This window comes from Oryza glaberrima, chromosome 8 (genome assembly GCF_000147395.1).
Source record: "Oryza glaberrima chromosome 8, OglaRS2, whole genome shotgun sequence".
Taxonomy (NCBI): Eukaryota; Viridiplantae; Streptophyta; class Magnoliopsida; order Poales; family Poaceae; genus Oryza; species Oryza glaberrima.
Window position 1 is genome coordinate 21430822 of NC_068333.1, and position 27134 is coordinate 21457955.

Here is a 27134-nt window from a genome sequence, read left to right on the forward strand (position 1 = left end):
TCCCACTCCCCACCGCTTATCGCCTACTCGTCTCCTCCCCTTTGCCAATCGAACAAACAATTTCAAACGCCTCCCCGCGGGGGGCCTCCCCTCCCCTCCATGACCAAACCCTAGCCCCCCGATCGCCCCGACCTTCGCCCGCGACCGCGATGGAGGAGCTCTTCATGCAGGTCTTCGAGCGCCGGGACTGGGTGAAGGCGCAGGTGCAGGAGCAGGTGGTGTCCTACTCCGAGTCCCTCGCCTGCGCCATCCTCGCTGCCGGCCGCCGCCCGCCGCCGTGGCTCCTCCCGGCACTCGACTCCGTCCCCGCGCGCGGTAAGCCAGTCTCCTTTTCGCCGCGGGTTGCCGCCTGTTAGGTCGCTGTGTTTTTTTTTTGGGGCCTCGATTCCGTAGCGCACCCGTATTCGCGGGGAGTTTGTGCGAGTCCCATTTCGATTTTGGGCGGAGCATCTGTTGGCCCCATTTCGATTTATGTGCTGATATGCTTTGTGGGTATTCGTGTTTAAGGCGAATCGATAGAACTTCGCACCATCATGGATTCACTAACAAAGTAACAAGGGAAATGACACAGAGTGGTAGTACTAACGCTCTGAATTGCGTGTAGTAACTTGCAAGATTTTAAGCGGCTTGGGAGCTCAAATTGTAGTTGTATTAGCTTGTTTGACTTGGGTATGGTTAACCTGCTTCAGTTTACTGAATATCATGAGAAATTGTGAAGGATCGTATTTACATGATAGTGCAAAAGAAAAATGGTTAGGCCGAACGGGAATTTAAACTGCCAGTTGAATGGTTTTTTGTAAACATGGTAATGTGCTATGATTTTCATTCTCTTATCAGTGCCTCTAATCTAATCCTCCCCATTATAGGCCTTTACCCATTTGTGGCTTTCGAAACAAAAAAATAACAGTGCAGGGATTTTTTTTCTGCAGGAAATAATACAAAAATGTCATCTATAGATCTTGCTCATATGAGAAATGAAAACAGTCTGCATCATGCTCAGTCTCAAACCTATCAACGGGTCAAGCCAAAAACACATGAATTTGGTGGTTGCAAACCAGGTGGCTTGCATATTGTAAATTATGCCGGAGAAATTGATCAGTCACAGATATGTGTGTCTCAGTCTGTTGTCCAGGAGTTTAACATCGCACATTCACTAAATGAAGGACTTCCTTCTACCAGTCCTGTTGAAGTACCGCACTCTGTCATGAGTTCGCTGCTTCAAGAGGATACATCGCAACCTGTTGAATCTAATTTACAAGGAATACCTCATTCTGTCTCCAGTCCATTGCCTGAACAGATAACAATGGGTGTTTCCGAAACTAACTCTCTTACAGGGATGACTTGTATGGCTAGCCAACTTCCTGAAAATGTTTCCTTGCTGTCTCTTAAATCTATTGCTCTTGAAGGACCTGATTCTGTGTTCACTCCACTGTCTCAAAAGGAAATAGCGGATGCGGGTGATACTGTTTCTCTTATGGAGCCGATTGCTAAAACAGAATCTGTTGCAGGGCTGATTTCTATGGCTAGCCCACAGTTTGACAATGATCGATTGCAAACTAATTTGCTGGAAGGACCTGATTCAGTGCCAACTTCACTGTCTCAAGCAGATGCAAGACATACTGCTGAAACTGATTCTGTTGAAATCCTGGACCAAGAAGAAGATACTGATACACCTAGAGAATACAGTTTTCCTGATAAGAGAGTTGATGAAAACTTGAAGATTCTTGAACATCAGAGCTCAGAATGTCATGTGCGGTCTCCTCCATGTGATGGATCTTCTCTGCGACCTGATTATCTGGCCAATGCTATTTGTGAAGCTCCAAAAATGTTGTCAACGTCACAGGAGAATATGCTGAGTGACGAACAGCAGGGCTCAGAATGTCATGTGCTGTCTCCTCCATGTGATGGATCTTCTCTGCAACCTGATTATCTGGCCAGTACTGTTTGTGAAGTTCCAAAAATGTTGTCAACGCTACAGGAAAAATGTTTTGAAGCTCAGAGTGAAGCTTATGATGTTTATGTTAGAAATGACATGAATGGATCTGTGATACCAGAAAGGTTTAGTACAGAATCAGCAGAGAAACTCTTAAGAAGCCATGACGGTAATGTTTACTAATGTTTGGATTAAACATCTCATCCTCATTGAATGCCATGCTTCTTGTTTTCTTACCAAACTTTTAATTCTGCAGGGACAGAATGTAAGATATTTTCTTTTGATATTGCCATGGAAATAGATTCCGATTCATGTGAAACAGTGAGCGATAAGCAAGCCCTGGCTACGCAACCTTCTGCTCAGCACCTTTTACATAGTTCTAGATGTGGGGAGATTACATCAAAGAAATCAGATGCTCAAAGCAACAATAGTCACCAGGGAAGATCAGTTGCAGATGTAATCCAAGTACAAGGGAATTCATCTTTTGAAGGGATAGAGATTAACTGCCAATCAGATCATGCCTTGTACAGCTTGTGTAGCACAATGAGTACATCTATGGATTGTCAACCTGACATTCTTGACAAGATGGAAAATAGAGCAGACATGTCAGGGAAGCCACAACATCCAGTTCACCACTTAGATCGCCTGGGATCTAGTGAGTGCATTTCGCTTGATTTAGAACGAAGGATCGTTACAAGTAACTGGAAGAGTTCCGTGTCATATAAAGTTCATACCAGTGTAGATTCTTCCTCTCAAAGAACTATGTCTAGCCTATCAGATATCATCCACTTTAATTCACTGAGGATGAAATCTTTGTCCAGTAGCAGCAGTAGTCTAAGTGGTAATGTAGCAACTGTTCCCCAAGATTCTTTACCTAACTGCTCTGATATCTTATCAGATGGTGATGGAGAGTACACAAGGAAGGTACATTTGTATATAAAAAGTACCTTTTTATTAAAAAATTCTTTCCATTGGAAAACAAGTTTAACCTGTTCAGAGTTATATTCTAGAATTCTCAGTACTTAACATGAATACTTTAAACTGTTTTCAGTTATTAAATTCTGTTTTGAAGCATTCATATGTTTTGGTCGTGTTTGTTTGTTTCTTTTCCTGTGTTACATGGGGCTGTGCATTGTTATTTTTATTGACAAGAACTCTAAACAACTTTCGTTCTTTGTTTACAGACAAACAACTGCTCTGTATATCCTGGTGCAGATGTAAAATATGTGGCAGTAGACGACCAGATATTGAATCATACGGATTATGTTTCATCTGGGTGTGAAGTGTTGAATCCAGAAAATCATCCCAGCTCCACTCCACCAAGTACATTTCCAAGCTATGCTTCTTCAGATCAGCAAAGTCAGCAAGCCTGTGCTTCAAACTGTTCCAACAAAGAACTTGGCGAGAAATGTATTCATGATGATCCTGGACAGCCTGTCTCAGATGGTCATATTCCATTGCAAAATGGTGATAATTGTGCTGACTTCGATGAAACCGTTGAAGTGCACCAAAGCTGTGGCATTCCTATTCCAGCTAACAGTCCAACCATCAAAGAAAGGGTACTTGAGGCATATCATGATTCCACAAAGTGGGTCAACCTGAGCTCCAATCTCTCCTCGAAGTGTAAGATTAACAGTAAGATAACATCCCCGCTGAGGAGTAAGTATGAATCATTGACAGCTAGGTTTGAGAAACTTTTGGGCCCAGCCTCCCTCGTGGAGGTGGAACCTAAATGGCATTATCCAAGTTATGACACCAAAATGATGGGGGTTTTTGGTAATCAAGAGGATTGTGAAATTCCTTTGACACCATCATTTGGAAAGTATAGCCTGCAGAAGCCATCAGGAGTCTGTTATACTTCCAACTGTACAGGTTCCATAACAGATCTTGCTTGCTTCCAAATTGATGAAGATAGCAGTACTTCAGAAGCTTCCAGAAAATATATGGATGTAGGGAGGCTAGATTTGCCAACCACTACAGCTTCCAGTAGGGAGTCTGATCATCAAGCACACCTCATAATTGATCAAGCCATGCAAAACCCAAAGGAGAACCGTGCTCCTTCAATTAGGAAAGAAGTTAAAGTGACACAGTCCCTCCATGACAGAGAAAGCAAGGGAAGAATTCTGGGTAATCAAAATGAAAGTCACAAAAGTGAAGCAAATCTTGACAAAGGATGGAAACCTAGTAATATTGTCACTAGCATGACATCATTTATACCACTTGTAAAACAAAAGCAACGGCCTACAACAGTATGTGGTAAGTCTTATGTGTGTGAAATCATTTTTAGCTAAAATGTATGTTGAATCATTATGCTAATGCAATCTTGCGATAAGCTAGGATCATAAGCACAATGGCATTCAACATCACTACATTTCCTCTGTTCACATATTATGAATGTCGCATATATCTCAAAACATTTAACTTGTTGTAGTGAAAAGAGATGTTAGAGTAAAGGCGCTCGAGGTGGCTGAAGCTGTAAAGCATCGTGAACAGAAGAAACAAAATGAGCGTGAGATGCGCAAAGCAGCTGCTGAACTAGAGCGCGAGAGAGTAAAGCAAGAGAGGGAGCAAAAACTTAAACAGATGGAGCAGAAGAAGAAAACGGATGCTAGAAAGAGGCAGTGGGAAGATGATGGAAGGAAGGAAAAGGAGAAGAAAAAGAAATGCATTGAAGAACCACGTAAACAGCAAAAACAGCTGGGAGAAAGAATGCATGCTGGGAACAGTCGGGAAGATGCTAGTCAGAAGGATCCTGTGAGTAAACACCATAATTCATATTGTCTTTTTTACAATACCTTGAAATCTACATTGTTTTTCAATTGGCTTAATCATTGCAGGATGACACAGAAATCAGGAAGAATACTGTCAGAGTAGTGATAAACCAATTATTATCTGATGAAAAGACAGAATCTTTTCCTATATTAGTAACATCTGGAAGCAACAATGTAAAAGCTGTGGTTGCAGATGGGAATTCTGGAAGTTCTGGTCATCAGATTCATGGAAGATTATCTGATGATGCCGATAAGGTGCATGCTTACATTAAGTTTTGTAAGTTAATGGCAGGGACCTATTTTGTGGTTGCATATAGTAATGCTGATCATTAATATTGAATTGATGACTTGGTACTATACACTTCTGAACTTTGAGCAGTTGTTGCAACAGTTTGAATGCTGAGTAATTTCGTAAACTTTGAACTATCAAATGTTTGAAGCTTTGAATATTAATATGTTTATTTTTTTTAAAGTTGGATATTCAAAATCATTGTCAGTAAAAGTGTTTCTGTGCTGTAGCAGCTTATATCATTACTAGTGATGTAGAGTTACGAGAATTAATGGTCAAAATCGCATCTCGGAGACCATAAAACTAAAAAAACTTATAAAAGTGAAAGAACAAAGCAAGTACTGATTACTGAATCTGGATATTGTCCCCTACTCCCCTGTAGTCTGTGTTTTGGTTACTTGGAGTAATGTTTGGGTATATCCATCAGTTTCTTAACAACTGCTGGCCAAAACTACACACAACTGCAATATGGGCTGCTTTATTTGCTTTTAAATATCATATGTTGTCAGATATCATAACATATTGAAAACAATACTTCACATTTTTGGTGCACATCTGCTGCAGTCCTATGAAATGTCTCCTTATGAAGATTCTGATGAAGAGGATGGTGGTGACTTGGAGCACAAAGAGAAAGTAAGGCGCAGACAGAAACATATTCCACCATGGACTCGGTCAGTGTTCTACTACCTTCGTCCCGTAATAAGCTCATTTTTAGTTCATTCCATTTATCCCAAAATAAGTTTATTTTTAGAGTAATCATTGCATCGGAGTTTGTGAAAGTAGGAAATATTGTATTGAGAGTAGATAAAGTGAGGAATAGTTGTATTGGGATTTGATAAAGTAGGGGTATTCTAGTCTTTTTGGTTTTGTATTGGTATGTGTGGATGAGTGAAAGATGAACTTTATTTTGGGATGGAGAGAGTAGATTTATAGTCGAAGCAATCCTCTCTAAACTAGTACTCTCTCCGGCTCCATAATTCTTGACGTTTTGGACAAGATTGAGTTTAAACATTTATGACTTTGACTATCAATAATTTTTAAACTATTAGTTTAAAGATACTAGAACAACACATATAGATTTGTCTTACAAAGTACTATAATAAAAGTAAAAAATGTATTTATTTATTGTATATATTATAATAGAAAAACATAGCCAAATATATATTTTGTAGTCTGTCATTGTCCAAAACGTTAAGAATTGTGGAACCGGATGGAGAAGTACTTTTAATAGGACACGACACATTGTGCCAAACTTGTCATGGGCAGGGTTAACCTTACTGGAGAGGAGTGGTTACCACACCCTGTGGTGATAAGTCTGGTAACTAAGGTAACTGTGCGGTTATTACAGTGAACAGTGGGAAAGCTGGACGACATTTATGAAAAATTCAAAATTTTGTTTAAATTTATTTTGATTACCGGGCACTTATCGTTACTGCGCCTCCGTGGTGAGACCGGTTACTGCGGTAACTGGCAGTAAGGGAAATCCTGGTCATGGGTCAGCAGTTCTCTAGTTCTTGTTGCATCTGTTTTGCCTTTGCATTTCAATGTTAAACATGTTTAAATTTTTTAACCTTTCTAAAAAAATATGCTCCCCCTTTTCATTCATTGAAAAGGACTTAGGTTTGTGAATGTTACGTTGCTGATGATTTCCTGTTGAGGACACAATAGACTAACAAACCCGTAATTTATGTTGCTGATGAAACCAAGAATATTATGCTGTGCTTATTAGAAAGAATTGTCCACTAATGTTCCACCCCTGATTTTTTCCCCTTATTTTCAGGAAAGAAATCTTGGATGAAATACTTCTATCCAATCGGACCTTAGACCCTAGAGAAATTTTTGAACGAAAGTGCTCTTTCAGTTTATCTGACGGTAAGCTTTGGCATGATGTTTATTAGTATGTGCACATATTTATTTTAGGTATTGTTGTGATTAAATCTGTAGGTTCCTACCTTCTCTGCAGTTCTTGCACCCCCCATTCCACAACGGCGATTAAATTAGTTGGATATTTCACAACCTTGTGAAAGTGATATTCTACAACATCGCTGAGCTCCTTGTTTAGTAACAAAATGTACAGGCAAATCTCAACATTCCTACTGGTAGTGATACATGTTACTCAAGTGGCTTTTGCCTTTTGTGGCCTGTGTGTATCTTAGTTATGCAGATGGTAGAAGTCATTTTAAGATGGCTGTATCACCTTTCTTTAGGCTGAAGATCTTCGGAATGATCATATCTGTACATAATTTTGCTTCTTTCACAATAAATGATTGACCTTCTTTGATGCTCGTGCAAGCAAAGCATCCATATTGTATGCCAAAATGGCGCCCTGCTGCTATACACTAGTAAGATTTCACAGCTACTACTGTTGAAGCGATAGTGGCTTCATTATGTTTGCAGGATTCTTCATCACAATATATCTGGTTATCTGCACATTGCCCTGCCTATATGTCTGGACTAAGCTCAACCAGGAGAAACAATTGTTGGGTATAAGTTTCTGCCTATGCAGCTCGCTTGGATCTGGGGCTTGTGACATTATCCAAAAACTTCTGTAAGGCTTGTTGAAGTGTTTTATTTCCTTTTTCTGTTAATCAACAAATCATGTTCTGTCACTGATGCCCAGTGGGCAGACCATCTTTCCGATCTGGGGTTGCAAGTTGCAACCTTGTCAGCACCATGTGATGTGTATGGAGATTTAAAAAGAGAAAAGGAAAGGGACATATCTGAAGAACAAAGCTGCTGGCAGAATATCTTGTTTACTACATGTCCTGATTCCAATCCTGTTTTTAGGTCAACTATAATCTTGCCTTTTATACCTAATTGCTGTTTAAACTTGCAGTTGCCTAACATAGCGCATCACATTCTGGTGGGCTCCATATTGCTACTATCGATCTGAGTTGTAAGTTGTTAACACATTTTCCTATTACATTACATCTTGTGGCCTGTGATTCTGCATCTACTGTTGGTGCGTACTAGTCCTGCAAGTCCTTTATACTAATGAAACCTTTTTCACTTTGCAGGTGACTGATAAAAGGCTGCCGGTTTTGTCCCTCAGCTTGTTTTGCATCTAATTGGGAGTACTCACCTGCCACTGTCAATTCCAGGTAACGTCTAGTATAACCGTCATACCATTCTGATTCTTTTGTTTAGGAGAAACCATTCATAGAACAAGCCAAACATGTTTCATTGGACCCATCCTACTCAATACCATTTTGACTGGTTTAGCAAGCACGTTTTGCACTTAGGATTCTGCCATATCTCATTATCCCCTGACACTGCACATGTAGCCTCCAAAGATTAGAACAAGTACTTGGAAGGCATCTCCAATAGATGCCTTTGTACATTGAGGGGCTCCATGTGCTGGGGCTCATGGCTCCAAACCTAGATAGGCTTTGTTGTATCAAGCTTAAACTAACCACTATCTGTTTTCGCCTGCTCTAAACCATCTTATTTGGCCATTAATTATAACTCATTTGACTGTACATAATGGCTATTAGCTCTTGTATATATGCCTACCTGCTGTGGCTTAAATGGCTAAGTTTGAATGGCCAGTCAAGCATGCTGCAAACCTAGCATGGACCTGAATGACCTAACAACCCTTGAAAGATTCCTTTCGAGTTGCACTTGCTCAGCTCGCCTTGATGTAGATCCATGGACCACGTAGAGTAGAATAGCCATTTTCTCTCTGATGATAGCGATGACGGACCAGGAAAAGGTGACATAACAGTGTAGCCTAGCATTGAGCCTTTTACTCGTTGAGTGTGTCTGTGCGCGCGCGCTCCTCGTAGCCTGCCAATCGGTGCCCTAGAAACTGAACAGAAACAATTAGCCGTGTTACTGCTTGTTTCAGAAAATCAGAACTCAACTTCCCATTCCTGCTTCTTACGAGCTCCCGTTTTGGTTCTGCAAAACTGTTGTGAGTGATGAGCACTATGAACAGATCTTTGGTAGTAGTGGTGGTGGTAGTATAGTACGCATGAATAGGAGCTTTCGGAGATTTGGATGGTGATGGGATGAGCAGGGCTGCTCTGTGCTGTTTGCTGATGAGGCAACATGGCAGCTACAAAGATTCTGCAAACCTGGCCCCCCATAGATCTGGCTGTCGCAACTGTTATTGTCTCAGTACATGTACATTGATATACATATCTGAATTTTAATTACATATAGATTTTATTTGGCTAAAAGCTGGTCCATTTCATGGTGTTGAAATATGGCAGGAGCAACCAGGAAGCATCAAACAGGCAAGAAAATTATGATACTGCTTAATAACTGCTCACCATATAGTGATTACTGCTTAATAACTGCTCACCCTGTTTAGGAGAGTTTTTCGTAGCTACAATTTCTAATTCCCTTAAATAATATTACCAAATCACATTTGTGTGCTTATGTGGAGAAGAGAAGAAAAACGAGGCCCTTCGTTTCCAAAATAAGCGTAGCCATGAGTTTCTATGTCTAACTTTGATCGTTCTTTTATTTGATTTTTTTTATGATTAGTAATTTTATTATTATTAGATTATAAAACATGAATAGTATTTTATGTATGGCTTTTATTTTTAGTTTTTTTTAAAAAAATTAAATAGGACGAACGATTAAAGTTTAACACGGAAACTCATGACTGCGCTTTTTTTAAGGACAGAGTGAGTAGATTATATATAGATGATGTTTCAATTTTTGAGACTAGTAGCTGACTATACTATTAAACTTACTCTAATAGAAATTATAAGCTGAAAAATCTAGCGTTTTCATATTATTCTTACTATCTGACTATTATGTTACTAGCAGTTATTTCTCAGAATTTAGAGCTCTCAAACAAGGCTCTCAGCACAAGGCTGTTTTCTTTCGCCGAAAGCCGTTTCCATTGCATGAAAGCGGCTTTCTAGTACAGTCAAATGCTTTGCTGCTAGGGTGAAGTGAAGTCCATATCTCGGACGAAGCGGCAGGCTGTTTCAAACTTCTCGGTCCTCGTGGGTTTTGATCTCATTTTAACCGCGCTTCAAGATTGGTGCGCCCAGCTCGAGATCAACCCACCACCAACCGTCCGTCTCACACATGGAGCTGGCCCGAATTCCGATGCCCTCGCCGTGGTGCTTTGCGCGCCTCGAGATTAGCGGCGGAATTATCCGGAGCCAAAGCTGCATCGGGGGCGCGGGCCGGGGGACAGGGAGTGATTGAAGGCTGCGAAGGTTGTTTCCTGCCTCTCTCTCTCTCTCTCTCTCTCAGACTCCTACTTGGATTCCCAATCTGCCCTTGGCGAAATCAACGGCACGCAAACATCATCTCTTTTTTCTGTATCTGCTCTATTTACAGAGTTTTTGCTGGAATTGGTTAAATCCTGAACTTATTTTTGTTTCCTTCGTTTCAGATTACTCGTTATTTTAGCTTTTTTTTTTACAAAAGTACTTGTTCCGTGTGAAATCTAGACAAATAATCTGAAGAGAAGGGAGTAAATTCGTTTTTCTCCATATTGTAAAGAAAATCTGAAACCATTTGCAATGACAACAATAGGAATACTACCCCAGTACTAGTGAACAGTAAAGTAATTAGTGCTACTAACAAAGCTACAAAGATGGGCTCTGCTCTTTTAATTGGGGTCACATGAGGAGGGAAGGAGAGGAACAGAGGGTCCCTAGGGTGCTGCAGCTGCACACAAAAGTGGACATTGGGTGGGTCAAAACTGGGATTAAATTTGTGAGGGTGGTGGCCTTGATGGAAGTGAACAAGTGCAAGGGAAAAAAACAAGAAACTATCTTAGGGCTAGGGCTGGGAGACCACCACGCCACAGTAGTAGTACTCCAGTACCACTCTCTGAGCTCACTTGCTTACTTGTTTATGCACTTCTCTTCTTTACAGGAACTTGTTTGTTTTGCAGCCACCACCACCACCACCCTCCAACTGTCCAACCCCACACAGGTCAGCACAAGGCATGGGGGAGCTTAACTAGCTTTGCCTTTTGCCTTCTCCATGGCTCCATCCTGTGAGCACATATACTACTAATCCACCCCTAATCCGTTGCAGAAAGCCTTTGCTCTCTTCTTGCTTTCCTCAAATCGTTGTGTCAAGCCAGCAGCTGGAGCAGAGCAGCCATGGCTTCCTAGGCCTACCTAGACGAAGGTGCTACCTTGGTTCCTTGGTTTTCAATGCTCTGTGATGGTTTGACTGACTGACTGACTGTGATTGCCACTGCCTCCTCGTTTGCCGGCTTTTCTTTCTTGATCTGCTTATGCAATGTCGTCGCCCGTCACTTTCTAGACCTGGTCTGTTTTGTTTCCCTCGCTTTTTGTTCATCCAGTTGCTCCGGGAGTTAGTGCTCATATGATTTTTATGCGCTTTATCATGCGCACCGTTTTCTTTTTCTTCGATGGAGTGATAAAGATGGGGCTTGTGATCTTGCCGCTAGCTTTTTCCAGGTTTGCACCATTTTCCGTCGGTATTTTTCTTGTTTTTGTGGGTATTTAGAAGATCCCCTTTTGTTTTCGTTCCCTGGTATTGGCCCTCATCCCCTCTCCCTGGGAAGAGGTGGTTTCGCAGTTTGAGGTTTTCTCTGATCATGTTAATTTCTTCTCAGTTGCATTTCTTGGCTAGTTCTTAGTTCTTTTGTTTTCATGTCTGGTACGTTCATTTGATATGCTAATGCATCTCTTTTTGTGATGGATTTCAGATGCGGAGTTAGGCACGGACTCTTTTGACCAGCCTGGATGTTAAATCAGTGAACTTCCTTGGATGCTTAAAGAAAGTGGAGTGAGCTTTTCTCTAGATTTGCAGTTGTACAAGCAATATTGACCATCATGTCTGTTGAGGCGGTGAAGCAGATTGTGCCTGCACACCAGGTTAAACCTGCTGTTGATCCTGTTCATGCAAAGGCGAGCAAGGCCGGAAAAGATGGCAGGTCAGACCTTATTGCTAAGGAGATTTTAGAGGAGCAAAAGCCGGCTCATCGGCGGCAAGAGTCTTCTGAATCTATATTGGACAAGGGTCCTTCTAACGTTGGTTCAGACTCTGGTGTCTTGGATGTGCCACTAACCCCAAAAGGAGACTCTGGGGAGCTGAAAGAAATCCAAGGCTTGGATTGCAACGGGAATCAGGAGAAGAAGACGTCGCAAAAGAGCAGCACTAGCGAGAGCTTTGCTTCTGCTAAAGTTAGCGACGGGACGAATGGTCTGAGGAAGACATGTGGAAGTGGCAAGGTCAGTGATACAGCTGATTCTACTGAGAGTGGGAAGAGCAGCATGTGCCGTCCGAGCACGAGCAGCAACGTCAGTGATGAGAGCTCGTGCAGCAGCCTGAGCAGCAGCACAACGAAGCCGCACAAAGGGAGTGATTCAAGGTGGGAAGCAATCCGGATGATCAGGTCCAAGGATGGTATTCTAGGTTTGAGCCATTTTAGATTGCTCAAGAAATTGGGCTGTGGTGATATTGGTAGCGTCTACCTCTCTGAATTGAGTGGTACAAGGAGTTACTTTGCAATGAAGGTCATGGACAAGGGGTCTCTAGCAAGTCGGAAGAAGCTGCTTCGAGCGCAAACAGAGCGGGAGATCCTGCAATCTCTGGATCATCCATTTCTGCCAACACTGTATACCCACTTCGAGACAGATAAGTTCTCATGCTTGGTTATGGAGTTCTGCCCAGGAGGGGACCTGCACACTCTTCGACAAAGGCAGCCTGGAAAGCATTTCTCAGAGCAAGCAGCAAAGTATGTGACAACTACTCAAATTCCATTCATTATCAGATATAACACATACCATTTTGTCTTTGAGGTTTACAAGTATGATCATACATATAATTTATGTTCCCATCATTTCCATTTTGTGGTATCACTGCATTTATACATTCTTTTGCATGAATCCCCTTTAAATACCAGTCATAAGGCCCATAACTTCTATTGTACTATGTGACTAGAATCCTGTAATCTACAACCACTGCTTTAATATAGTTTAGAACTTTGTAAGTGCTCATGATCAATTGTTGTTTGCTAACTCATTAATTCTTTTTGGCGTCTTGAAAGGCATGGATGACTCTTCTCATTGAAACTTTTGGTGATCTCTTGGTATTTCAGGTTCTATGTGGCAGAGGTTCTTCTTGCATTAGAATACCTGCATATGCTTGGGATTATATACCGTGATCTGAAACCAGAAAATGTCCTTGTCCGGGAGGATGGGCACATAATGCTGTCTGATTTTGATCTCTCCCTTCGTTGTGCTGTAAGCCCTACTGTTGTCAAGTCCGCGAATCCTGGACTAGATGCGTTGCAGAGGAACAATCAAGCTTATTGTGTCCAGCCTGCCTGTATTCAGCCATCCTGCATCCAGCCATCATGTGTAGCTCCAACAACCTGCTTTGGTCCCCGTTTTTTCTCCTCCAAGTCTAAGTCCAAGTCCAAGAAGGAGAAGAAATCAAAGCCTGAGGTTGTCAACCAAATTAGCCCACTGCCGGAGCTCATCGCTGAGCCGACTGATGCTCGGTCCATGTCCTTTGTTGGCACTCATGAGTACTTGGCACCAGAAATCATCAAGGGAGAGGGTCACGGCAGTGCTGTGGATTGGTGGACCTTTGGCATATTCCTGTATGAACTCTTGTTCGGTAAGACCCCTTTCAAGGGATCAGGAAACCGGGCTACACTCTTCAATGTTGTTGGCCAGCCCCTGCGGTTCCCGGAATCCCCAATGGTGAGCTTCTCAGCCAGGGACCTGATAAGAGGATTGCTGGTCAAGGACCCGCAGCACCGTCTTGCCTACAAGCGTGGGGCGACGGAGATAAAGCAGCATCCATTCTTTGAGGGCGTGAATTGGGCGCTCATACGATGTGCAAGCCCTCCTGAGATACCCAAGCCAGTTGAGCTCGAGCGCCCACCAAAGCCAGCACCAGCTACTGAGAAGGTTGCGCCGGCTGCCAACCAGAAGGGCTCAGACAATTATCTAGAGTTCGAGTTCTTCTAGGTTTGCTTTCCTTTGTGTTTCTGAACAGGGTTGGTGCATGCAAGCTGATGTATGAAAGGATGGCTTAGAAATATTATGTTTAGGTTATTAGATGTATTCCGAGCAACCTTTATTTTTCATTGAACTGCTTATGATCTAATCCGTCCTTCGCATGTTGTAATTTTTAATTAAATCTAGTGATGATGCTTGAAAGGATGTGGTACCCTGTTTCACCTGGCACTATTAATTCCAGTTTTGCTTCAGAATAATTGCATGTTTGCAACTGAAGCTTCTTTGCTGTATCATGTGTGGTAGAGGGGTACTGCCGTAGAACTACACAATTGTGAACACAATGATTATTTTTGCCCATGTGAATAGAATTTGTGAATGAAAAACCTGTAACTGTGCACTATAAATTTTGCGAGCGAATTACATGTACTAGCAAGTTAGCTTATTGCAGATTTTAACTCCAAATTGGTACAGTGTTGCAGCACTCTCCTTAGCACAGCTTCATTTGCCCATGCGAAGGATATGTAAAAGTGAGTATATCAAATGTATAGACCATGAAGGTTACTCAAATCAGGCATGAAAAATCAAGCACTGCATGATCCAAGTGCCATCTCGCAAAATTCAAACGACAAATTTAATCACGAATAAGAGAGAGAGAACTTTCAATGCATCAAACCATGCACTGATAGTAGAAGTGTACATGTGCATATTCAGTATTATTTTGCCTGCTGGCTTCAATTGAACTATAAAGGTAATTCAGAACAGGGAATTTTTCTGGTTCCTATAGCACCTGAACTATGTTTTATTACATGAAATTCCTACTGAATTCCAAACGTTTCTAAAGAAGACCGAATCAGGTATCAACTTCAAATTTTGCAGCACTTTTGTGAATAGAATTTATGAACGAAAAACCATCCATGTGAATAGAATTTGTGAATGAAAAACATGTAACTATGCAATAGCACTTTTGTGAGTGAATTGCATGTACTAGCAGGTTGGCTTATTGCAGATTTTAACTGAAACTGGTACAATGTTGCAACACTCTTAGCACAGCTTCATTGCAAATGATGAAAGGTATGTAGAAGTGAGTATATCAAATATAGACCATGAAGATTACTCAAATCAGGCATGAAAAATCAACCAATGTATAATGATACCACGTGCCATCTCGCAAAATTCAAACTCCAAATTTGATCACACACAAGAGGAGAAAAAGAACTTCCAATACACAACTGATACTAGATGTGCATATTCGGTTTTATTATGCCTGCTAAGGTTCAAATGAACAATAAAGGTAATTCAGAACAGGGAATTTAAGGGGTACTAATTCAGAACCAGAGAATTTCTCTGGTTCCTACAGGAACTGAACTCTACTTTATTACTCCCTCCATCCTGAAAAAAGACAAACCCTGGTTTCCGTGTCTAGAGTTTTACCGTCCGTCTTATTTAAAAAAATTATAAAAAATATTAAAAAGACAAGTCACGCATAAAATACTAATCATGTTTTATCATCTAACAACAATGAAAATACGAATTATAAAAAAATTTTATATAAGACGGACAGTTAAAGTTGGACACGGAAACCCAGGGTTTGCCTTTTTTTGGGACAGAGGGAGTACATGTGATCCCTACTGAATTCCAAACATTTCCAAAAGGAGCCCGAATCAAGTATCAACTTCAAATTTTGCAGCAAAACATGTAGGTGTGTTTGCAATCCTAAGTTCCCAATGTGCATAGCGCGTATGGAAAACAGAACGGTCCATTAGCGCGTGATTAATTAAGTATTAACTATTTTTTTTAAAAAAATGGATCAACATGATTTTTTTAAGTAACTTTCATATAGAAACTTTTTACGAAAAACGCACCGTTTAGCAGTTTGAAAAGCATGCGCGCGGAATATGATGAAGAGGGGTTGGTAACTCAGGATTGCAAACACAGTAAAAGGGATCAGTAAAACTGATCTAAATCCGCGATACCGTGGTGCAACTCGCTCGGGAGCTTCCGCATGACGCCGACCAAGAACTCCATGAGGCAGACGGTGTGCAGGGTCGCTTTCTGACCTTTCCGCTCGTGCGCCTCGCTCACGGGCTTCACGGCGGCAAGCACATCCGCCGCCACGTCGCGGCGCCGCCGCTCGTCCTGGCTCGCCTCGCCCGCGATGCTCGCCGGCGACACGAGCGTCGGCTTGTAGCCCCAGCAGATCCGGTAGTCGCTCTTCTCCGGCGACGCGTGAGGCGGCGAGTTCAGGTGGAACACCTTCCCCGTCGCGTCGTCGTAGAGGAAGATGGAGCTCTCGTCGTGGGCCTGCAGGGCGATGAGCAGCGCGCCGCCGCAGTCCCAGACGCCGGCGACCGTCGCCGGCCAGTACCAGTCGTTGCGGAACGCGCACCGCCGCTCCCACCGGCGTTCGGTCGTGATGAGCAGCCACACGGCGTTGGTTTCCCTGTCGCCGTCGTCGACCGTCGCCACGCACACGCGCCCGGACATCTCCATGAGATACGATTTGAGGTGCGACCGCGGCTTGCCACCGGCGACGCGCTCGCCGGGCAAGGCGATGGTCTCGTCGTCGACGTCGAAGGCGAGGACCGTCTCCTTGTCGGCGTTGAGGAGGTACACCGTGCCGTCCATGTAAAGCGAGCGGCGGTGGATCATGTCGCCGTCCAGCCCGGCGAGCACCGTTCGCGGCTGCTCCGCCGCGCCGCCGCCGAGCGAGTAAACAACCAACTCGTCAGCTCGCCATAGGTAGTAAGGTGCACCGGGAACGCGTGCTATGCCGCCATTGCTGAGTCTTTTGAAGTTGGCGACGCTCTTGTGCTTGCAAAGCAGTAGCTTGTAGGTTCTTGTCCTTGGGCCGTAGCCGAAGCCCGAGATGTGATACTTCGTGTCATTGTCCGGCGAGGAAGGGACGACGGAGACTTTCCTCTCGCCGTCGGCGATAGCCGGGTTCAGGAGGAAGCCGACGGAGGGCTCCTTGTCGGCGAGGAGTACGACGCCGTTGCACGTGCCGACGTACTTGTGGTTGTCGTACTTCTGGCCGGCGAGCGCTCGCATCGGGTTGGTACCGCCTCGACGGCCGGCGGCGGCGGCGGCGCCGGCGACGTGGAAGCCATGGTAACTCAACGAGCGGTGCGGCGCCGCGTCGTAGCTCGACTGCGAGGCGAAGGCTCCGGTCGAGAAGCCGCGGGCGGCTCGCTGGTGCGCCCATCTCTCGAGGGAGTCGACGCGGCCGGCGGTGTCGCGGTGGGCGACGACGTCCGCGGTGGCGACGTAGGCGACGTGCGGGCGCGGCAGGGGCGCGCCGTGGCGGCAGTGGAGGCGGCGGAACTCCTCGCCGGTGATCAGGCGGCGATGGCGCCTCGACAGCGCCATGGACGCGACGGCGTCGCGGGCCGGCAGGCGGGCGAAGATGTTGCGGACGACGTCGTCGCAGACGCTGCCGCCCTCCGACGACGACGACGAGTCCGCGCGCGCCGCGGCGGTCGTGGTCTCTCCATCCGCGACGGCGACGGCGGCGGCGGCGGCTTCTCTCTTCCTCTTCATCGCTGCCCACGCGCCGGGATGAGCGGCGCTGATTTTGTGAGGAGACGTAAAACCGGCCAGGTACGTATATAGGTCCGGATCGGGATCGATGCGTAACGGCCGATGCCGTTGAGACGCTGACATGTGGACCCCGCGTTGATATTGGGCCCACATGTCGGTGACTCAATGGCCACCTCTGTCCGTAAGGCCGAGCGGAACGCGGACGAAAGCGTAATCCTGAACCAACACGCCGCGTACGATCGATCGGAGGCAACGCCTTGCACGGGAGGACGATCGGACGAAGCCGCGCGCGTGGATTAACGAGGGCGCGGGCGGAAACTATTTTAACATGTCATCTTATAAAAAAATTTAAAAAATATATAAACAAGATAGAGGATATGTAATATATCAATCTATAAACATACAAGTTAAATGATGTGACCATCAAATATATGCATATAACTAAACATGAGAAATATAAAACATTGTCAAAGAATACATCGGATGAATGGATGATTTACAAGATATCAAAGTCCAATAAGTTTTAGAATCCAGTTCGACCTCCGGAGATAGCATTAACTTCAAACGGACCTAGCGCCTTCATGCCAACTTCAATTTGGGTGATCTTGGACTTCGTGGAAAGCTTATCTCGCTACCTTTCAAACGCATCTGGTCTTATGTCCAAATTCATCTCGAGTCAATGGGAATCGCTAAAATAAGACAGTGCTGTTGCTGAAATCGAACTTGGGCCTTGGGCCTTGTAATAGACTAGGCCCATCTCGGAAGTGTCTCCCTCCACCTCCACGAATTAGCACTTAACCCTAGCTTTATTTTCGTCTATAAATAGCTTTGTACATCCTAAAAAACAATTGAGTTTTGTTTAGTTGAATTTTGCCAAGTGCTATTCACCTTGTCTCTAGTCCTCACTCGATTAGTCAGCAACTATTCATTCAGAGCCCCCAATAGTTTGTGTGTTGATTTGCCAGGTCGATTAGATCTACCACTTCAATCGCAACTATTCCTTTGTGCTTAATCACTTATTCGCAATATTTAGATTGCATCTTATCTTGTTCTTGCAGTGTTCTCTCGTTTGCATTGTAGGTATCATCAACCGCGCGTCACGGTTGGTACGACATTGTTTGTGGTGTAGCGATTGCACGGCATCCTGGACTTGTTCTAGTTGGTAGCCACGTCGCAAACGTCGCACTCGATCAAAGCGAGAGTTATCCCCTCACCAGAAGATCGAGCCACGAGAGAGAGCGTCATCATTAAAATTCAATTTGTACAAATTGTAACAAACAAAACCCAAATTACTATATGTATATTTACAATTAAATTTGTTATTTTTGTTACAACTTATAGAAGTTGAATTTGAACTTGCATGATTGTGAAGTGATATATTACATATTGATCTATCTTGTCAAATTTTTTTAAAAAAAATTTCGTAACCATCTAGTTGACATGCAATAAACGGGTGGACGTCCACTCGAGCTATTAGAATCCATCTCCGGGTGTGGGTCTGTTGCACGTACAGGTGGGCAATGAAATCCGATCGCGAGAAAAAAAAAGGAGCACGCGAAAGACGTAGGCACGGATGGAGGTAGGCAGAAAAACAGCAAACCGAAAAGACTGAGACCAAGTAATTCAGTCCTAGGCAGTGAATTCTTTGGACAATTCGGTTAGTCTCCTCGGTAAAAATGAAAACTGGATTAATAAAAAAAAATCTAAATACAACGTATAATCCATTAAATTCAATAGGATTAAATTGTAATTTTTACGTTCCCACTCCTTCCTTCTAGGCATGTAACACAATAAAGTTCTTTACTCAAACGTGCTTGCGATTTTCTTTTTGTTGAAATTCTATATGATTTCTTTGCATATATGAAACTGGTACTGATTTCGGTTAAGACCGAGACCGAATAAGAAGTTACTTTGTGCCGTGTTCATAGCACTTGTACTGTCAATAAGAAGTTACTAGTGACTGGACTCACATACTTGGAACTGGTTGGCTTCAGCAAAGCATGACACCTCACCAATGCATGCTAGGTGGAAATTTGGGGCTTTTACTTGCTTATTATAAATTTCAGCCAACAAGCATGACACCTAACCGACTCGGAATCAGCACCGCCGCCGTACGTGCAAACTCCGACTCCGATTCGGAGTCGGTTCTCCGCTTGCCTACATATCCCCTGCCCCTCCTCTCCTCCACTCACTGCGCCTCCCAAAGTGTTCGATCGATTGCCTCAACCACCCGCTCACTGCGCAGGCGACCTGTTCGATCACTTGCCTAGACCAGTCAACCACCACTCACCATGGTGCTGGGGAAATCCATTCGCCGCTCTAACGGCCACGCCTCGTCGTCGTCGTCCATACTGGACGGCGATGACACCAGCAGCGCTAGCGGTGGCGGCATGAGCATCTACTACCAGAAGATTAATCAGAGAGTCGCCGTTCTCGAGAAGGTCGCCGTCTCCGTGCACGAGAGCCGGGCGTCCACGCGGGAGGCGGCGCTGGCGTCGCTCGTCGGCGCGCTCGAGGGCTTCGTCCCCGCCCACTTCATCGGGTGGCACCTACGCGGTGAGATCGTTCGCGGCTGCTGCGCCTCCATCAAGAAGGGAGCCGCCGCCAAGGAGGCCCGCCTCGCGCTCCGCGCCGTCGCGCTGCTCGCCGTCACGCTCGGCCCGGGCTCCAAGAGGAGGATCTTGCCGGCGGAGACGTACAACCCGCTCGAACCCGGCCCTGGCTCGAAGAAGATCATGGCGGAGACGTTCCCGCTCGTCTCCCGGATCCTCGAGGTGTCAACCGACGCGCCCCTGGTGATCGCCGCGCTCGAGTCCCTCGCCGTCGTCGCGTTCGTCGACGTCGCCGCGGAGAACATGGACGACACGGAGGCGTGCGTGAAGGCGCTGTGGGGGCTGATCCGCCCAAGCACGGGGCCCAAGGTCGCCGGCGTGGCGTGGAAGACGAGCCCTCATGTCCTGGCCGCCGCCGTGTCGGCGTGGACGCTCGTGCTGACCACCACCGACGGCTGGAAGAAGAAGAAGGCGGCGGCGTCCTCTCCCGCCGCGTGGCGCGACACGGCGGCGCACCTCGCCTCGCTCCTCCACTCCGACAGCCGCGCCGTCCGAATGGCCGCCGGCGAGGCTCTCGCCGTCACCATCGAGATGAAGCTCCTGACCCGGGACAGCAACGGCGCCCTCATCTCCGGCGTGGCGGCCAGAGCGTCCGAGCTCGCCAACGAAGCCGCCGGAGCGGGCGTCGGCAAGGCCAACTTTGTCGAGCAGAAGGAGCTCTTCAAGAGCATCACGACGTTCCTCGCCGGCGGCAAGGCACCGGCGAGCTCGGTGCGCGCGTCGTCGTCCCACCACGGGCGGCTGACGGCGTCGACATGGACGGACATTGTCCGGCTCAACTTCCTCCGGCGATTCCTCGGCGGCGGGTTCCTGCCGCACCTCCAGGGGAAGGTGCTGATGGGGGAGGAGGCGCCGCTGATAGGGCAGGTGTTCGTCGTCAAGGAGGACGACATGGCCATGGATCACAAGAAGAAGGTGGAGAAGCAGAGGACGCTCAACAGGGAGCGCCAAATTGTCTCTGACCTCAAGCATGGATCTTCTCATGTATGAAAACTAGGAAAGGAATTTTGGGCAAAGCTGAGTCAGTGCATGTAAAGTTATGTACAAAACGATTTATGTTTGAGAATAAATTGGGCCAATTATAGAATTATGTAAGATAGTAAGGTGTGGCTAGTCATTGCTGGATTTTATTCCAGTTTTCTTGTGGGCCCATATTTAACCTAGGATTATCTTAAAATAAGGGATTAGCTATATTTATGGTGCCATATTTTTCACCAAAAAATAGTCGGCATGTATTTACATTGTAAGTCCCTAAATTACATATGTAATTTTAGTGTATTTATAATGTAAGTCCTAGAATTACATATGTAAATACTAAAATTACATACTAATTACATATGTAAGTGGTGTGTAAGTGTGGTGTAACTTGTATAAGAGAAGGTATCAGTGCAACGATCAACGCTGATCAACAAACAAGATTAGGGCTTGCTGCAATGCCGCCGTGCGTGAAAACATCCAACGACCAGCAAATACTCACGGAGCAATCGTACGGCCAGCGACACCGACTAAAATCAGCCCAAAAAACTGGCGACATATTTTTAGCAATTCCGTAAAATAATGCCTCAAGTTATTTTTTGAAAAGCATATTGTAATATAATAATAGTAGTGCAATTTAATGTAACTACTATAACTACGTTCTAACTTTTATATAATAACTTATATAATAATAAGTGAGATTAAAAACAATATAATTTTGGTGTAATTACACTATAAGATACAATTTAAAGTTTTTCGTCTAAAAAATTTACGACAATTTCTTTAGCAATTTCTATCTTCAAGATGGATCAGCATGGCCGATCAACCTAAAAAAATCTATTGAAGACTCGAACCATGGCCGGATCAACCGCTGAATCCTATAGTAACCCCAAACAACCTCTAAGAAACACAATGTAAACTTCATCATCATCTGGTCAAGAACACGGGAGTATGGTATGATGCTTCCAAGCAGTCTGAACCTGTATACACTAAAAAACCAGCATGCCGATTGGCACGCCAGCAATTTATAGACCGTGTGTATTAGCATGATACTCAATTTTGATTATACATGAAAGAAAAGGAAGAGTATAACTTCCAATTAACGCATATACATTATACCCTGCAAAATTCATAAAACTGTACATGTGCACATTGAGTGTTATATATCATGCCTGCTTCAAATGAAACAATGCAATTCAGAACGAGGTAGATTTTTCCAATTCCTTTGAAAATTAAACAACTTAAATCAAGTATTAATTGATTTCAGTTTATGCAGCAGACTGGTAAAACTGATCTAAACCCGCGATAACACGTCGCAAATTGCCGGGGAGCTTCCGCATGACACCGACCAAGAACTCCATGAAGCAGACGGTGTGCAGCGCCGCTTCCTGCCCTTTCCGCTTGTGCATCTCGTTCAGGGGCGTCACGGCGGCGAGCACATCCGCCGCGATGTCGCGGCACCGCTGCTTTTCCTGGTCGAACTCGCCGACGATGCTCGCCGGCGTCACGAGCGTCGGCTTGTAACCCCAGCAGATCCGGTAGTCACTCTTCTCCGGCGACGCGTCGGGCGGCGGGTTCAGCCGGGACACCTCGCCCGTCGCGTCGTCGTACATGAAGATGGAGCTCTCGTCGTCGGCCTGGATGACAATGAGCAGCGCGCCGCCGCAGTCCCAGACGCCGGCGACAGTCGCCGGCCAGCACCAGTCGTTGCGGAACGCGCACCGCCGCTCCCACCGGCGTTCGGTCGTGAGCAGCCACACGGCGATGAATTTTTGGTCACACATTGGCGCCCCTTAGCCTTGACCGGCCTCACACACAGGCACATACGGGACTCACACCCGTGGTCCCAAAACCGAAACATTGGCCCAACCAAGAGAAAGCCTTACTACACCCCAAAAGCTAGCTCAAGAGGTGAGGGGCTCCCCCATTTTTAAGTTGGTTCAACTCCCCCTAGATAAGCAATGTGGGACTATTCCCAACAGCACACACCAAAAGCTAGCTCAAGAGGTGAGGGGCTCCCCCATTTTTAAGTTGGTTCAACTCCCCCTAGATAAGCAATGTGGGACTATTCCCAATAGCACACACGCCCGGACATCTCCATGAGATCCGATTTGAGGTGCGACCGCGGCTTGCCACCGGCGACGCGCTCGCCGGGCAAGGCGATGGAGGTGATGGTCTCGTCGTCAACGTCGAAGGCGAGGACCGTCTCCTTGTCGGCGTTGAGGAGGTACACCGTGCCGTCCATGTAAAGCGAGCGGCGGTGGATCATGTCGCCGTCCAGCCCGGCGAGCACCGTTCGCGGCTGCTCCGCCGCGCCGCCGCCGAGCGAGTAAACTGTGGAAAAATCTAATTTGTTGTATTCTGATGTTTTCTCATATATTACATCGATCCTCTCATGGGATATATATAGGAGTACATATGGGATAGAGACTTAGAGTACAATACAAGTAAGAGTAGATTTATCTCTAGAATTCTATCTCTAGGACTGTATCTCATCTATAGGATTCTATCTCTACTTCTCTAGGATATATCTTATCTCTATAATTTGTTTTTGACTCTTATCTCTAACTAACATATTATACTTCTAACATTCCCCTCAGTCGTAACGGGAGCGAAGCGAACGATTGCGACTGTATTTGAAATCTTCTATTTCATCTCCATCGACTCACCATCATCGATTGCATCTCTGATGGATGGTCCTCCACCTGGTTCCTGCGTCTCCATATGTGTCGTCCCTTGACTCTCCTCTATTCCCTCCCGCAGTCATAGCAGGAGTGTCATGGACGATAGCGATGACACGGACACTTTGACTGGAGTTTCCGTCAATGATTTTTGTTGTAGACGTTTGTCGATGTAGCCGATCATGTAGTAGCCGTAGTCGTGGTAGTTGTTGTAGCCGCATATAGCCGAAGGCGAAAAAAAAATATTTACGCCATGGTGTGAAGACGAAACTGCAATTGTTAGCACCTTGCACCTTGTAGATGTCAGAGGATGCCATTGGAAACGTCTTGCATATGTCAGAGGACATCGTTGGCGATGAGGCCACCACTTTGGTTGGTCCTTCTGCGCCGTGTAGCGGTCATCACAATAGTGATGCCGGGTTGATACAGTCGTTGTAGTCGTAGATGACGTGATCGATGCCGTCGTCGGTGACGCGGTCGTTGCCATCGTAAAGAACGCGGTCGATGTCATCGATGAAGCGTCTTGCAGATTAATCTGTCAGAGGACGCGGGATGTCCATCCTTATGGACAAGTGGCGGCGGCGTGTTTCCCTTGTTGATGAAGACCATCTTGTTGATAAAGACCATCGGCGATGTTGCATCGGCGAAGACAATTGCGCAGTCGTACGGCTGATGATGATCAGTACTGTCGGTGTAGATGAAGTCGTGCGCGGGGAGGTCCGTGCGCCTGTGCACCGAAGTTTGACCTTCTCGTGCCTTCCCGAGGATGTGCCACACGATCCATGCATGCATGCGCATGACAATGGTCGTGGTTGTTGGCTTGCTGCTTCTGCTCATGAGGATCATGGCTTTTATGTGGCTAGCTAATGAAGATCTAATCTAATGCTAATCATTACTTAATCTAGGAATTTTTTGCACGGTGGTTGATGGATGCGCGCCCCAGGGAGACTAAAAAGATGTCATCTCCCCGGGGCGGCGCGAGCGGAAGACTAATGGAGCGACGGTAGTATCTGATACCATGTGAAAAAATCTAATTTGTTGTATTCTGATATTTTCTCGTATCCTCTCATGGGATATATATAGGAGTACATATGGGATAGAGACTTAGAGTACAATACAAATAAGAGTAGATTTATCTCTAGGATTCTATCTCTATGACTGTATCTTATCTATAGGATTCTATCTCTACTTCTGTAGGATATATCTTATCTCTATAATTTATTTTTAACTCTTATCTCTAACTAACATATTATACTTCTAACATAAACATGCAGCTCGTCAGCACGCCACAGATAGAGAGGTTCACCGGGAACGTTTCTCCTGCGGCGGCCATTGGAGTATGTTGTGAAGTTGGCCACGCACTTGTGCTTGCAAAGCAGTAGCTTGTATGTTCTGGTCATCGGGCCGTAGCCGAATCCCGATGCGTGGTAGTCGTCCGGCGAGGGAGGGACGACGACGGAGACCTCTCTCTCGCCATCGGCGACGGCGGGGTTCAGGAGGCCGGAAAAATGCTCGTCATCCTCCCCTCTGCCGGCGAGGAGAATGACGCCGTTGCACGTGCCAACGTACTTCTGGTCGCTGTACTTCTTCCCGGCGAGCGCGCGCATCGGGTTGGTGCCGACGATCGGCGGCGCCGGCGACGTTGAAGCCATCGTACCTCGACGTCGACGAGAAGCGGTCCGGCTCTGGGTCGTCGCGTAACGTTCTCGTTGCCTGCCACGTTCTTGGAGGGAGTTGATGCGGGCTAGCATGTCGCGGTGGGTGACGACGGGCGCCGTGGCGACGTAGGCGATGTGCGGGCGCGGCAGGGGCGCGCCGTGGCGGCAGTGGAGGCGGACGAAGTCCGGGCTGGTGATCAGGCGGCGGTGGTGCCTCGACAGCGCCATGGACGCGATGGCGTCGCGGGCCGGCAGGCGGGCGAAGATGTTGCGGACGACGTCGTCGCAGATGGCGGCGCCGCCGAACGACGACGACGACGTGCCCGCGCGCGACACGGCAGCCGTGATCTCTCCATCCGCCGCGGCGTCCTCTCTTTTCCTCTTCATCGTTGCCCAGTGCCCACGCGCCGTACTAAGCGGCGCTGATCGATTGTGATATTATATATCACCGACTAGCCGTGTGATCATGCGTGTGTACGAGTACGACTATGTTTCACTTAATCTCATTCTCTTCTTTACTATTATAAAAATTAAAGATGCTTTTATTGGTATTTTAAAACGTCATGCGTATTTGAGTCGGCTTTTAAGTTCGTTCGTTTTTGAAAATACAAATCCGTGTCTGAGATAGATTTTAAGCTTGTTCCTTTTGAAAGTATAAACGGAGTCATATAAGAAATCTTTTAAAAGAAATTTGCATGCTAACCTGAGATGAAATACGGACTCCTAATAAATATTCTAACTAAACTGTATAGCAATAATAAAATTTAAATAGCATTTACATGTTGTAATGCACGGGCATTTTTTCTAGTTAACTTATAAACATAAGCACAGTGATTACAATAATCTGAGTAGCACTCTAAAGTCCTGAATTCAAATCGAGGAACAAGAGGAGATCCATTAAAAGAAATCTTTCTCAGAGAGAAAATCTAAACAGTAACATCTTCATAGAAAAGAATTTCAGATCGGGTTGTTTGTGTGGCTAAGTTTCCAATTTAAATAGCTGCATATATCCGGTTAGATGTAGAAGCTTGTAAAAAGTATCATTTTCTAGAAAAAACGCATGCCCTGACCGAGATAGATAGATAAGGTGGAACAGGTTCTCACCACGTGCTTGGGCCACATCGGGATTCCTTGAAAAAGGTGGGCCGTAATGTGTTAGCCCGGAACGTGAGCATCTCTAACGTGTTGGGGGCCAGAACACTATCGATCACGGCCAGGGTGTTGGGCTGTGATGCATTAGGCAGGAAAGGAATAAGTTCACTTTGACTCCCTTAAAAGTGACCCGATATAGTTAAAACAAGGGAATAAATTAGCTCGACATTACAGAATGTTAACCATTATACATGGACAGGGGCAGATTCAATATGGGTAGAGCCATGGAGAGAAGGAGAGAGGGGAGGATAAAGAAGAGTAGAGGAGCCTGAGAGTAACTCTACAACTCTACAAGACTATCCAAACCAGTCTCTCCAAACACCCATATAATCAGCTCTTCAATTGATTTGGCAAGTCCGACTTGTTGCTCACTCGAACAGACTCTCCATTTTGAGTACATGATAGTGAAACCCATATGTTAGTCTCTCGCTTCTTTCTCCAATCCACTACCTTCAATCCTCCATCCTCCAACTCTCCACCACCCACTAGCAGCAATAGCGGTGACAAGAGGGGGAGAGAGCCAACAACAGCAGCGGTAGGTGACGAGAGGGGAAGAAGCCACTGGTGCCCGTAGCAGCACCAGCACCCGGGCGACAGTGACAACA

General features: G+C 45.5%; 4 protein-coding genes and 1 pseudogene across 5 annotated transcripts; 3 read left to right on the forward strand and 2 right to left on the reverse strand.

The window, feature by feature from the left end:
- Positions 1-42: 42 nt before the first annotated feature.
- On the forward strand, positions 43-10962 carry LOC127783269 (uncharacterized). Its single transcript, XM_052310505.1, has 12 exons — positions 43-315; positions 930-2102; positions 2190-2857; positions 3118-4189; positions 4365-4687; positions 4771-4959; positions 5558-5664; positions 6774-6865; positions 7391-7541; positions 7830-7889; positions 8011-10173; positions 10841-10962. The coding sequence occupies exons 1-10, from the start codon at positions 150-152 to the stop codon at positions 7840-7842; spliced, it is 3954 nt and encodes a 1317-aa protein (XP_052166465.1). The 5' UTR covers positions 43-149; the 3' UTR covers positions 7843-7889; positions 8011-10173; positions 10841-10962.
- On the forward strand, positions 10876-14299 carry LOC127783270 (serine/threonine-protein kinase D6PK-like). 2 transcript variants are annotated; one of them, XM_052310506.1, is made up of 3 exons: positions 10876-11101; positions 11649-12680; positions 13044-14299. In XM_052310506.1, exons 2-3 carry the CDS (start codon positions 11776-11778, stop codon positions 13921-13923), a joined length of 1785 nt encoding a protein of 594 aa, XP_052166466.1. In that variant the 5' UTR covers positions 10876-11101; positions 11649-11775; the 3' UTR covers positions 13924-14299. The 2 variants fall into 2 exon arrangements, with proteins under 2 accessions (XP_052166466.1, XP_052166468.1); XM_052310508.1 differs by lacking the exon at positions 10876-11101 and adding an exon at positions 11133-11397.
- Positions 14300-15191: 892 nt separating this feature from the next.
- LOC127782951 (uncharacterized) lies at positions 15192-17451 on the reverse strand. The gene has a single exon (XM_052310244.1). It carries the CDS (start codon positions 17449-17451, stop codon positions 15859-15861), a length of 1593 nt encoding a protein of 530 aa, XP_052166204.1. The 3' UTR covers positions 15192-15858.
- A 2291-nt stretch (positions 17452-19742) lies between these two features.
- Positions 19743-21079, forward strand: LOC127783349 (uncharacterized). Its single transcript, XM_052310606.1, has one exon. It carries the CDS (start codon positions 19743-19745, stop codon positions 21051-21053), a length of 1311 nt encoding a protein of 436 aa, XP_052166566.1. The 3' UTR covers positions 21054-21079.
- A 1227-nt stretch (positions 21080-22306) lies between these two features.
- On the reverse strand, positions 22307-25764 carry LOC127783117 (uncharacterized; annotated as a pseudogene).
- Between the last annotated feature and the right edge of the window lie 1370 nt (positions 25765-27134).